Consider the following 12,934-nt stretch of genomic DNA (forward strand, 5'->3'; position numbering starts at 1 on the left):
TGCAGAGGGGACTATTTATGGTTTGTTATGACATAAGTTTAAGAGGGTTATACTGAAAATACGGTGGCTGCCGAGTAGGTTCGATTGGCGTCCTTTAAAATGACCGATGGAGACGGTGTTATGCTGCAGGCTCTTTTCAACACAGCCAGAAACGGGAGTGGCAGAGAAATGACAGTAACTTTTGACGCGGGCAGGATCTGCTGGGAGACTGAGGAGAGCAGTGTAGAGGGAGCTGTTGGGCACAAACCGGACTCCCAAAGGAAAGGTGAATTGGTGACAGAACAATAAACCAACTATTGGTGCTACTTATGTTGTTCAGTAAACACCATTACTGGACGTTTTTTTTTTTCCTTCGATCCTTGCTTAAGTGTCGTGATAGGGTGTCGTGCTTCGTGTTCATGTATATTTTTGCCTCTGCATAAGGTGCGGTATGGTAGGCCTATATATATATAGGTCTGTGAAAAGGCTGACTGCTTTTGTAAATGTATTGCGTATCAAATGTACCCAGACTAAGATTTCGTGCTTGCTTATAGTGGATGCCCATACATCCCTTAGGTATTACTCTTTGTCAGACAGCTAGTGTCGGCTGCCTGGGGACTGGAAGACTATGTATAGCCCACAACTGATGGTTTATGTACACTGGACCTAGTACCCCTTCAAGCCACAAAGTTGAGCAACTCCCAGTAGATAATTCACTGTTTACGGATCTACTGAATTATCAGCTGCGTGCCTAGTTCATCAGACCCTAGAACCTGTACATCAACTGAAAGTTGAATGGGAAAACTCTCCACGCGTGACAACCTAGTTTTTAGTTCCGTGCATCATCTCTGTCATAAATAGAAACCATGCATGCTCAGATTTTTTTTTGTATGCATTTACCTACTGATTCCAAGTCCTTCGTGTCAAAGCCAAAAGTATCTTCGAAGCTGCAAATCAGAATAGTTATATATTTCAAAACACGTTTCACTTTCAGATATTTTAAGACATAATTCAATTTTTTCAGTTTTTTTAAATGGCCTGTACGGGCCTTATGACCTACTATACTATTAGAAGCATGAATTTATTCTTGTGAAATTATTGATATAGGCCCTATTGCCAACCTAATACAGTTTATGTTCCGTTTTTTTTACAGATCTGGGCGCAATCAAAGGAAATGTATTGATAGACGATGTTCTTCTGGCAGAACTTGACGATGTGCAGGACGGGGAAGACAATCCCACTACAGTCTCGTTTACCATCCATTATGCGAGTCACATCCATGAGAAGAAAGAACCACGCATCTGTACTAGCAATGTCCGTTTTTTCGGGACGAAAGAAAACAGCAAAGAATGGGTGGACAGTATACAGAATGCGCTGTCCACAAAGTGTGAGCGAGGTTTTAATATTTGTCCCAACTGAAGAAGTATTATTTTAGACAATAACATTTCATTTTCAAGATATTTCTTCGAAAGCTAAGTCTAGTCTTGTGTTGTGTCTTCAGCAAGACGTTCACTGAGGCAGCACTATAAATAATGGGTCCGATTTGCGAATGGGAGACACCCTTGTGGTATAATGATGAAACCTGACTTGTACATATCTCTACATTCTATGCCAATGTCTGCTGATTTTGTTCCCTTTTCAACTCTCACTTCCATTTAGTTCCTCATCGACCAAAACGCTTGCTGGCTTTCATAAATCCCATCAGTGGCAAACGAAATGGAGTGAAGATCTTTGAAGAAAAAGCACGCCCTCTGTTGGACAAATTCATCACTGAGACAGACGTCATAGGTATGCGTTTGTACTTTTCTGCATATTAATTTCATCGGTAAACAGAAATTTGTGGATAGTCAGCATGATTTTTAAACTGTATGTGTTTTTACCCCTCCTCCAAAAATTGGCCAGTGGGTATAACATAATCATCGGTGTCCGTCCGTCCATCTGTCGTGTGCCTGGCTGACCGTTTCTTTATAAATATCAATTTTACCAAACTTATACATGTACAAGTCGGCATTTTACAGTCCGTGACCGTGGCCAATTTTTCAAAGTCATTGGTATCATTTATTTATATTTTGTGACAATCTTACATACACGATATTTTATCACGATATAAGTCTGTCCATTAAACTTGTCTCTCATATACACCTTATTGGTTTTCACTGATCTATTTTTCGTTGGATCAGTGGCTCCATTACATTGTAAATTACTCTATCTGGTGAACACTTGAAGTCAGGTGGACAGAATTTATACCACTTGCACATTTAGACACTGAGACTTTTATTTAAATTTTGTATCAAGCTTATACACACGATATCTTGGGAAGTCTTTGGGAAGGTAATGCCCAGTAAAGTTGTTTCTCATATGCACAAGAACTTCATTGCTTTCCATTGATCTTGCCCTATTTTTCAAGGTGTTTAAGCCAGTTTGAATAGAAAATAACCCAATTTTAAACAACGGTAAAAATGGTGATTTGAATTGTGTGGGAACGTATATGCGAAAGCATTTTTACGAATTGTGTGTCACTGTGTATGCGGAAATTGTAATCACCCTTGTGTGGCATATATCACAGTGTGACGGTAAATGTAATTATTTTACAAGTTGTTTTTTATCGGATGTATGACTATTATTAATTTAAGAATTTGGTTTATCTTTCTTTTCAAGTCACAGAAAAATCTGGCCACATAGAAGAGATTTTGGAATCCAAAGATCTGGAAGAATACGATGGGTGAGTGTTTCATCTTATTAATTATCCTTTAGAGTCATTTATTTTAATCAATTGCACGACAATGCAATAAGTGGTGAATAGAAACTTTTTACATGCCAAACGATGATGTGGCGATTGGCGTCTGTTTGCAAGAGTGAAACGTATCTTGCTTGATCATCATTTCATGGATATGAACGACCTTTTGTCATATTTTTTGTTGATTTAACAAAGTTGTAACTCAAAGTTTGGTCTTAAGCCTAAAATGGCTTTCTGAAAAGGCCTTCGAGTTTTGGCGTCTTTATCGTGGGAAGGCCTGTCAGCAACCACCCATTGGCCTTGGGTGTCCCTCGAGCTCTGCTCGGTTTCCTCCCGTCATAATACTGACCGCTGTCGTATAACGCGTGTAAACACCAATCACGTAAATAAATAAATTTAACCGCTATGTTATTCTGTCAAATCCCGGTATATATGCAAGCGGCACCATGCGAAACACCCTTGAATTGAGGATCTCCACTTAAACCTTATAGAAGATCCTACATATAATGACGAGTGAGTGAGTGAGTGCTTGGGGTTTAACGTCGTACTCAACAATTTTTCACTCATATGACGACGAAGGAATCATTAGGGTGCATGCACGTGTAATGTGCCTCCTTGTTGCAGGACGGATTTCCACCGCTCTTTTATTTAGTGCTGCATCACTGAGACGACTTACCGAAGGCAAGTAAGCCGCCCCGCCCGAGCCATTATACTGATATGGGTCAACCAGTCGTTGCACTATCCCCTTCATGCTGAACGCCACATATAATGACGAGATGATGATTTGAATTCTGGTTACAGGATATTGTCCGTTGGTGGTGACGGTACATTGGCAGAGGTCGTGAATGGGCTCGTGCGGAGATCGACACCAGATCTCGGGCTGGACGAGAACTGTGAGATAAGCCTGTCCCCATCTCCTCACCCAATAGGGATCCTGCCAACAGGTATGAGCCATCAATAATTTAATCGCGCGAGTTTGCACCCAGCCATATGACATTTGTTTACAGTACCCAAGGCTCACTACATCATCAACAAAACACCTATGTTAAGACAGAGGTTTGAGAAAATATTCTTCCCATTCTTAAAGAAAATACAACAAATGATACAACCTGAGTTTGTCAGGAAGAGCAGTGGAAGCAGACCTAAACAACCTCAACCATTTTTTCTAATGTGCTTATTAACTCAATAAATCATTTTTATTTTCACTGGATTTCTTACAAGGCCATGGAATCAGGTGACGTAAGCGGAAACATTTGCGTTCTTGGTATATAGAGATAATTCACGCATGATTGATCAAAGGTGCTTTCGATTTTCTCATTGTGTGCGATTTTGCTTACATTGAACTCCGATATCTCGCTTGTGCATTGTCTCAAAAACCAAAAGTTATCCTTTTTGAACTTCATGTGGGATACATTATCGATGGATGTATCCATTTAGTCTGCATGATGTTGTCTTTTCTTTCAAGTATATATAGTCCAAATGTATGCTCGTAGCGTAGGTATAATTGTGGACCTTCTATACACTGCTTCGTGTTGTGTCCTCTTACTAAGCTACTCTCTACCATGGTATGGCAGTGGTATTGCTGATGTGGCGTGATCTGCAACTCATGTTTATCTTCTGTTCCTATCGAGAAAGTTTGTCTTGTTTCAAGAAATATGTTTATGTGCTGTCTCAGTCTCTTATTTATCTCTTGTACCTGTCTATAAATTCATTTCTTCGTTTGGTGTTTCCCTTGGGTGCGTTACAACGTATTCCAGAATATTCCCTTTAGGTTTAGGGGTAAATTCATTTCTTCGTTTGGTGTTTCCCTTGGGTGCGTTACAACGTCTTCCAGGATATTCCCTTTAGGTTTAACGGTTAGGCCTCTTGCCCCAGGATGAGAAAGCTGCCTTTGACAGTATTAACTTCAAATTGAAGTTTACTTCACTGAAATTGCTTTATGATTCGGGATCATGTTGTCCACAACCAAAGTGGGTGTCCTATCTGTTACTTCAGGCAGAACAGGACCACGACGGGCCGGACAGAAGAGGTTTTTACCAGGGACCTCCCCAGAGGTCCCCTTCTTCCTGGTCCCCCATAGACCTGTTGTGCCTGGTCCCTAGTGGTCCCCTTCTATTTGGTCCACACTGGTCCCTTCTGTCTGGTCCATAGTGTACTCTGCTACCTGGTCCCTAGTGGATCCCTTATATCTGGTCCCTAATAGTCCCATTCTGCCTGGTACCTAGTGGTCCCCTTTAGTCTGATCCCTAGTAGTCCCCTTCTGCCTGGTACCTTGTGGTCCCCTTTTGTCTGGCCCCTATTAATCTCCTTCTGCCTGCTACCTTGTGGTCCCGTTCTGTCTGGTCCCTAGTAGTCCCCATGTGCCTGGTACCTAGTGATCTCCTTCTACTTGATCCCTAGTGGTCCCCTTCTACCTGGTCCATGTTGGTCCCCTTCTGACTGCTCCCTAGTGGTCCCTTTTTGCCTGGTCTCTAATAGTCTCCTTCTGCCGTGTACCTTGTGGTCCCCTTCTGTCTGGTCCCTAGTAGTCTTCTTCTGCCGGGTACCTAGTGGTCCCCTTTTGCCTGGTCCCTGGTAGTCCCCTTCTACATGGTCCCTAGTGGTCCCCTTCTGCCTGGTCCCTGGTAGTCCCTTTCTACATGGTCCCTAGTGGTCCCCTTCTGCTTGGTCCCTAGTAGTCCCCTTCTACATGGTCCATAGTGGTCGCCTTCTGTCTAGTCCCTAGTGATCCCCTTCTACCTGGTCCCTAGTGGTCTCCTTCTGCCTGGTACATGTTGGTCCCCTTTTGCGTGGTCACTTGTGGAATTTTGTCTGGTCCCTAGCGGTTCCCTTCTGCCTGGTAGGCCTCTTCTGTATGGTCCCTAGTGGACCCCTTCTACCTGATCCAGCGCTCAGACCTACGCATCTGCCTTGACACCAATTTAAAATGACAATTTCCTTTTAACTGACTGCATCTATTTCAAGAATGTACCAGCCACGATTTACACTGGGAATCAACTTTATTGAGAGTATAGATTTGCTTAAACCTTTTCATGCTACATCCATGCTCTGTTCAGGGAGGTCGCATGCAAGCTCGATTACAGCTCTAGCTGGTTCTGTTGCGGCTCTGTGTCAGGTAACTGACGAACAAATTATCAAGAATGAAATATCACTGCTTCTTGTTTTCTCCAGGATCTGGGAACATCATTCTGCACAATGCCAACGCTAGCAGAGATGTTGTGACCGCCACACTGTGTATTATATTAGGTACGAAACCATAACATACTGTCTTTCTGTGAAAAAAGGGGGGAGGGGTGGGGGTGGGGGTGGTTGCAGCAAGTGCAGAGTACTAATTCACATACGTAAATAAGAGATACACAATTTTCTAGTTCAGACAGTAATCTCTACATCCAGAGAGTCCAGTTATGATTGGTGGACTTCCTTTTAACATGTAAGGGCGCATTCCCAAATTGGCAGAGCATTCTCAACAGGATGCATTCCCAAATTGGCAGAGCATTCTCAACAGGATGCATTCCAAGATTCGTAGGGCATTCTCAACAGGATGCATTCCAAGATTCGTAGGGCATTCTCAACAGGATGCATTCGTAAATTCGTAGAGCATTTCTCGGCAGTTTGTGTTTGCTTACTTTTGCCGTCAACAGATGTGTCAAACGAACGTGACATCAGGATTAGGTTTTAGTTATTGTTTTCTGTGCCAAATAGACGCAATTTTTTATTTACCTTTACACGATAATGGCCCGACGAAATATAAATCAGATCGCCTTTAAGTATGTTGGTTTCTAGTTCAAACATTTCTTACTGAGACATTTATTTTAAGAAAAGGCAAGACGTTTGATGCAAATTTTCATAGTGTCGACTGACATAACTGAAACACAGCGGGATGCATTATTACGCAGCCCTAGAGGTGTATATTTCCATCAGATATTCACCTCTCATGTTTCAGGAGAAACCCTTGGCAAAGATGTGGCCAGCGTTCATTCAGGAAAGAAGCTAATTCGCTACACAAATCTCTCGACAGCCGTCGGCTTCTTCGTGGACTGGAGTCGAAGAGCCGAGAGGAGCCGATGGATGGGCATGGGGAGACTACTCTGTAAGTCACTTTGCCTTCTGTCATCACAAATCCTGGATTGGGCACAATATGTGTGTGTGTGTGTGTGTGTGTGTGTGTGTGTGTGTGTGTATGTATGTATATATGTATGCTTGGGGGTTTGATCCCAGGTCTCCCCACATCGAGGCAGACGCTTTAACATTAGGGAACAGAAGCGGTCTGTGGCACAATACATCGCCCTCACTGCAATCTAACCAAACCTAATTACGTCGCCATCTTCTTTTCCACAATACGTAATCTGAATTCTTAATGGAGCCATTGATTCATGGTTTAGAGCCCAATGGGAATATCCCTGGAAATACACTATTTTGTCAACTTGAAGCTGTCAGATCGAACCACATATAACCTGTATTGTGTGTCGATGATAACAGTGAGCATTGGAATGTTTCTTAACAGGGGGCGGAGTGTACTCTTTGGCCAAACACTCTTCGATTGAAGTGGAAATAGAGTATTTACCGGTGGACAGTTCCCAGAGTAGGTTGGTATACACAAACAGAGCATATGCAGAATAATGTTTTGAGTTTTAGATAGCAACACAAATGGTGCTGATTCTACTGTGCTGGAGTCTTGCCATGCTGGCTCATGTGGAAAAGTAGGAAGTTATACCACAAAACTGAAAGTTTTTTTTTTTATTTTAGAGGCATACGTCTATTTCATATGTGTTAATAACCTGTCTATTTTATGCGTACTTTTTGTCAGTGGTTGGAACTTTTCGGAAATTACTACATGGCATGCCATTGAGGAAATTACTGGGAACGAGGGACCAGCATAGCATCCTCTATGGGCAGAGAAAACAACTCTTGTTTTGACAGCTATCATCACTGACGTCACGACTTCAGGGTACCATACTTAATTTTCGAACTGATTGCTGGGGTCTTTGGAAACTATAGTTTGAATCCGTTTTTACGCCTCATGCGTTTTTATGATAGGAAACTTCGTAATAAGAAATTCAGGTTCAACGGTATCTTTTCTAAATATTTTCATTTCTGAGAAGATGTTTTCCCTGTTTTGTTTTTATATATACTGTCTCTCCACATAAGTGCTTACAAAATGTTATTATTCCTGATCATTTTGTAGTGAAAGAGCAACAGAGGCGGAAGCCAGCAGTTCGTCTTCAGAGTTAAGTAACGGTAAGCTTGGATCCCATGCAGAGTTAACTAATTTATGGGTTAACTTTTTATAGACAAGTGAAAACTATGCATAAAGATATTTTCATTTCTTTCTAAGATTTTTAAAAGAGAATTAAATGTGTCCGAAGGTTTGAATTCTATAATTTGGTCACATCTGTCTCCTTTGTGAAATGCATTAATTCGGGACTGTAAATACTATTGTACAAACAGGGATAGCTATAACCATTGCTTTCTTTTGCTTTCTCGTGGTGCTTGTATAAATCAAAGGCTGGCGTAAGGTCAGTGGTCAGTTTGTCCAGTGTGACAGCTATGTGATTGACCCTGCCGGACATCCAGTGCGAAAGACTTACGCTAACGGACAGATGTGTTTGATACTCGTCAAACCGTGCAGTAGGACAGCACATGTAAAGTTCCTGGCGAAATTCTTCAAGCAAGATTCACAAGCGGTAAGATGACAAGGAATGCAGCGATGGTCTTCGCCATCACATACACCACGGAAAACTGTCTAAAAATATCTTCACCTGTAGTTTTGAAAACGATGTTGAATGAAGTAAATACATATATATTTGAAGAAATATAGAAAGATCCCCTGTTGAGGAGAATTTACATACAAAAAAAAAATAATAAAACGCCTTCTCAACTTTCTACATTCTGTAATATTCCAACTGCAGTTTCAAACTTGATGTTATTTTCAAGGAATATGGAGAATTTATATAGGCAAAAAAATAATAAAACGCCTTCTCAACTTTCTACATTCTGTTATATTCCAAAATATTCCTTGAAAATAACATGAAGTTTGAAACTGCAGTTGGAATATAACAGAATGCAGAAAGTTGAGAAGGCGTATTATTATTTTTTTCATATATATATATATATATTTACATGTACGTTACATTTTACATGTACGTTAACTGAGTTGTACTCTATCATTACATCACTTCTAGCAATCTTGACAAAATTAAAAGAGTCAAGAGTGAGAAGTTGTTGAACTCCTTCTTGCCTTCACAGCAGAGTCCATAGCTCTCCTCCACGGCAGAGTTCACAGCTAGCCTTCACGGCAGAGTCCATACCTCTTCTCCACGGCAGAGTTCACCGCTAGCCTTCACTTCAAAGTTCGCAGCTCGCCTTCACGGCAGAGTTCACAGCTCGCCTCCACGGCAGAGTTCACAACTCACCTCCACGGCAGAGTTCACAGCTTGCCTTCACGGCAGAGTTCACAGCTAGCCTTCACGGAAGAGTTCACAGCTAGCCTTCACAGCAGAGTTCACAGTTTCCTTCATAGCTAGCCTCCACGGCAGAGTTTACAGCTCGCCTCTACGGCAGAGTTTACTGCTCGCCTCCACGGCAGAGTTCACAGCTCGCCTTCACAGGCCTATGGGAGTTGTGTGATATTCGACTACCGGTACCTAGCTAATATGGCCCATTTTTACATTATTTTTCAGTATGACTTTGAATTTGTAGAAAATATCAAAGTGAAAGCTTACAAACTACAACCAATCGGCAACTGGAAAAATAATGAGGGCAACCATTACCTGAATGTGGACGGTGACATAGTCTGTCTGCCGGAAGCGAGTTATAGCGTCAGGTAAGAGTGACAGCAATAAATAAGGCTTACACGGACAACAGTTCTTATCAGACCAGCAACAATCATTTCTGGAAATATACTCGTGTGCGGGTAACCACAACAAGAATTCCTGACTCTGGAAAGTCAGATCCAAAGATTGAGCTTGTTTAATTTTGGGCAACAAAATGTCCCCCCCCCCCTCCATAAAAAAGCAAATGAGCAGGGAACAGATTTGGTCCCTGTGAGGTGTAACTGTTCCACATTAAATGCAGGTATTGATGTAGCACTATACATGTGTATTAATTCATATTAAAGATAGAAGTATAGGTATCAGATCATATTGAACAGCTAAAAAGAATCGATGACGTCAGTGAGCTTCAGCTTGATTTAATATATGACCCAAAAAGTCCACGGTTGAACCCCAGTCTTTCTTTGCTTTTTATTCAGTGTTGAAAAAAAAAAAACAAGATAAAAGTCACGAAAAATGGTGGAATCAGCCTTTTAGACCGAGATGCGTAGATTAACTTCCTTTACAGGTTACCGGTTCTTCTAACATGAGTAGAAATGACGCGTTAATCTGTGCAGCTGTTCGTTGATAATTATCATTCATGTTGTACATTTGTAGGATACATCCAGAACTTGTTCGACTGTTTGCGAGAAAATCAGAGGTGTTTGAATCCAAGGATGCCGGACCTGCGCAACAGCTCTCATCTGAAAATTAAACTGTCAATCATTTTTACTGAGGATTACGCCCGCTGTTATTGTTCGTAGGGCCTTGCAGTGCATGCATGCTCCTTGTAACGCAGGCGCTGCTCATTTCGTCTGTTTTACATCGCTGCCACCATGCAAATTTTTTAACTCCAAGGTCATTGGCGTCGGGATGATGAGGCAGGCAGTGACGTCAGAAAACACACAAAAACCTTACCTTTGTTTCTGTAAAGTCTTGACACATTTGCATTCTCTTTTCCTAAAGTACGCAAACAACATGATTCTAACGAATTTTTGAAACAGTTTTATTGATTTATTTATTTGATTGGTGTTTTACGCCGTACTCAAGAATATTTCACTTATACGACGTCGGGCAGCATTATGGTGGGTGGAACAGTTTTATTGATGAATGCTGATTGTAGGTTCGAAGTCATCAGTGGTGAGGAAAAGCCTAAACAAGCCTAGATCTGCGTGGCCTCAGACCCCTATTAAATTTCCATAAGCGACAATGTTAACGCATAGTGCTGTAACTCAGCTCCAAACATTCCGTGGCCAATAAGCTTTGCATCCTACCTGCTCCAACTTTTGAGAAAGCAGCCATAAAAATGTTGACATAGGTTGACCGTCGAAATCTGGACCTCTGCCAGCAGCTATTCACCAAAAATTGCACGCTGACAGCGAAAAAAAGACTTTGCACCCTAAAATACACAGAATCGGAAGTGCTCAAAAGGTATTGATTCCACGTGTGTTGCACATGTTCCAAAGGTCAAGTTGTCTGCTAGTGGTGGCAGTGGTGCATGTAAAGCGAGCGTAGAGAGCTACATATGCGTTGTAAGAAGTATGTCGTGGATAACCATCGGGCACGTTTGTGTGGTGTAATTCCGTTAAGACCACTTGGTTTCCAATAAGTTTTTAGAGTTTTCGCATTTTCGACCTTGACCTAAGAAAACGACGATGGTAGGTTAGTATCCGCCTTCCCTATTTAATACACATATATACATCTCTCTAGGGAGTATTAAATCACTATGTGTTTCATTTATAGGAAGGCTTGACAATAATACATTTTTTTTATTATTGTCATCTCCATAGGACTTTTTGTGCGGGAATTTTTTGGTCAACCTGTTATCATTATTGTGTGATATAAATGCAGATCAGTTTGTATTTTCCACATTTGAGCTTATACATTTTAACAAGAGACACTGTCAAATTATTAGAAATAATATATATTTGTATGTTAAAAAAACTCAGATAATGCATCATAAAAATATATCATTTATAATTTTTAGACCAACGAATATGAGGATAATATGGTTCATTTTACACTATTTACATTTATTTACTATTTAATAGCCTACGTGTATCCAAAGTCACACTTCATGTCATTTATGGAAAATATTCATCATACGATCGAATAACTTAGTTGACGGATTTTACAAATAATAGCCAAGGCTTGGCCGATTTTATGGGTATAGACGGTTTTCTTATAAGCGTTTTGTTGCAGGCAATGCATTTCCTTTAATCTTCTTATTTAATCCTAGCGAGGTATAACAAAGGAGGTGCCTTAATCCCTTTTCCCACCTGGTGTGTTTATCGCAGCGTGATTATACCGGAAAGCTACATGTACTGTACAGCTCTTTTCAGCTAGTCTCAATTCAACTCCGCATGACGCCCGACAGACAAATATTTATTTATTTGATCGGTATTTTACGCTGTAATCAAGAATATTTCACTTATACTACGAGGCCAGCATTATGGTGGGAGGATACCGGACAAAGTCCGGGGAAAACCCACGACCATCGGCAGGTTGCTGCAGACCTCACGTTCGGCCGGACGACTATTTATCTTTGACACTTGGTGAACGCAATTTATAAATGTGTTCAGACAGATACTTGGTGCGTTGGGATAGGTGAGCTGTCTTCCTTCTGACATTTGGCCGGTCTATTTGAATACCTGTCTTTTAATTCTCTGCTTGAGTAAGAGATATATGTTTACATTTGTAAGAATTTATGTTTGGCCTGTTGTTGGGGTATAAAATATAATGCTACTAAATAAATTTACTCTTTGTGTAAGAAAATTGTTGTTAATTCTATGTTGGGGTATGTAATACGGGAATGTATCCTTGTCTTTGTGAGTATTTCTTTTTTTTTTTAATTCTCTGTCTGCGTATGAAATATTTAGAAGAGTCTGACAGCAACTTGCGGATGGTCGTGGGTTTCCCCCGGGCTCTGCCCGGTTTCCTCCTACCATAATGCTGGCCGCCATCGTATAAGTAAAATATTCTTGAGTACAGCGTAAAACACCAATTAAGCAAATAAAATAAATATATATTAGAGCTGGCCGCCATCGTATAAGTGAAATATTCTTGAGTACAGCGTAAAACACCAATTAAAGAAATAAAATAAATATATATTAGAAGATATGCTTGGTCTGTTGGGTATGATAGATTTTTCTTTTGCAATTTGCTTGACTCTGTTTGGGGTTAGTAAGCCTCTGTAGATGCATTCTTAGTCTTTGGGCGTATATATTACAAAATATGCTTGGTCTGTTGGGATATGAGAGGTCTACTGAGGTAATGTTTTGTAAAACCTCTGTTGAGGATAAGGAGGCCTATGGATATGCATGCTTGGTCTGTTAAGTATGTGATGTATTATACAATTTTATATAGAAACATGTGTTTCATCTGATGCGGTAATTTTTGTAATTTCAAT

At 40.8% G+C, this 12,934-nt stretch overlaps 1 protein-coding gene across 2 annotated transcripts; it reads left to right on the top strand.

Annotated features, from left to right (window-relative positions):
* Positions 1-12,476, top strand: LOC135470512 (ceramide kinase-like). Of its 2 annotated transcripts, none has more exons than XR_010444397.1 (12): positions 1-265; positions 1,133-1,366; positions 1,639-1,767; positions 2,638-2,701; positions 3,518-3,660; positions 5,888-5,962; positions 6,660-6,806; positions 7,221-7,302; positions 7,902-7,954; positions 8,222-8,400; positions 9,416-9,539; positions 10,144-12,476. XR_010444397.1 is itself a non-coding variant. In XM_064749496.1 (12 exons), the coding sequence occupies exons 1-12, from the start codon at positions 100-102 to the stop codon at positions 10,238-10,240; spliced, it is 1,512 nt and encodes a 503-aa protein (XP_064605566.1). In that variant the 5' UTR covers positions 1-99; the 3' UTR covers positions 10,241-12,474. The 2 variants fall into 2 exon arrangements, 1 of the variants encoding a protein (XP_064605566.1); XM_064749496.1 differs by having other exon boundaries at positions 9,397-9,539; positions 10,144-12,474.
* Positions 12,477-12,934: the final 458 nt, after the last annotated feature.

Source organism: Liolophura sinensis, chromosome 7, assembly GCF_032854445.1.
Source record: "Liolophura sinensis isolate JHLJ2023 chromosome 7, CUHK_Ljap_v2, whole genome shotgun sequence".
NCBI lineage: Eukaryota > Metazoa > Mollusca > Polyplacophora > Chitonida > Chitonidae > Liolophura > Liolophura sinensis.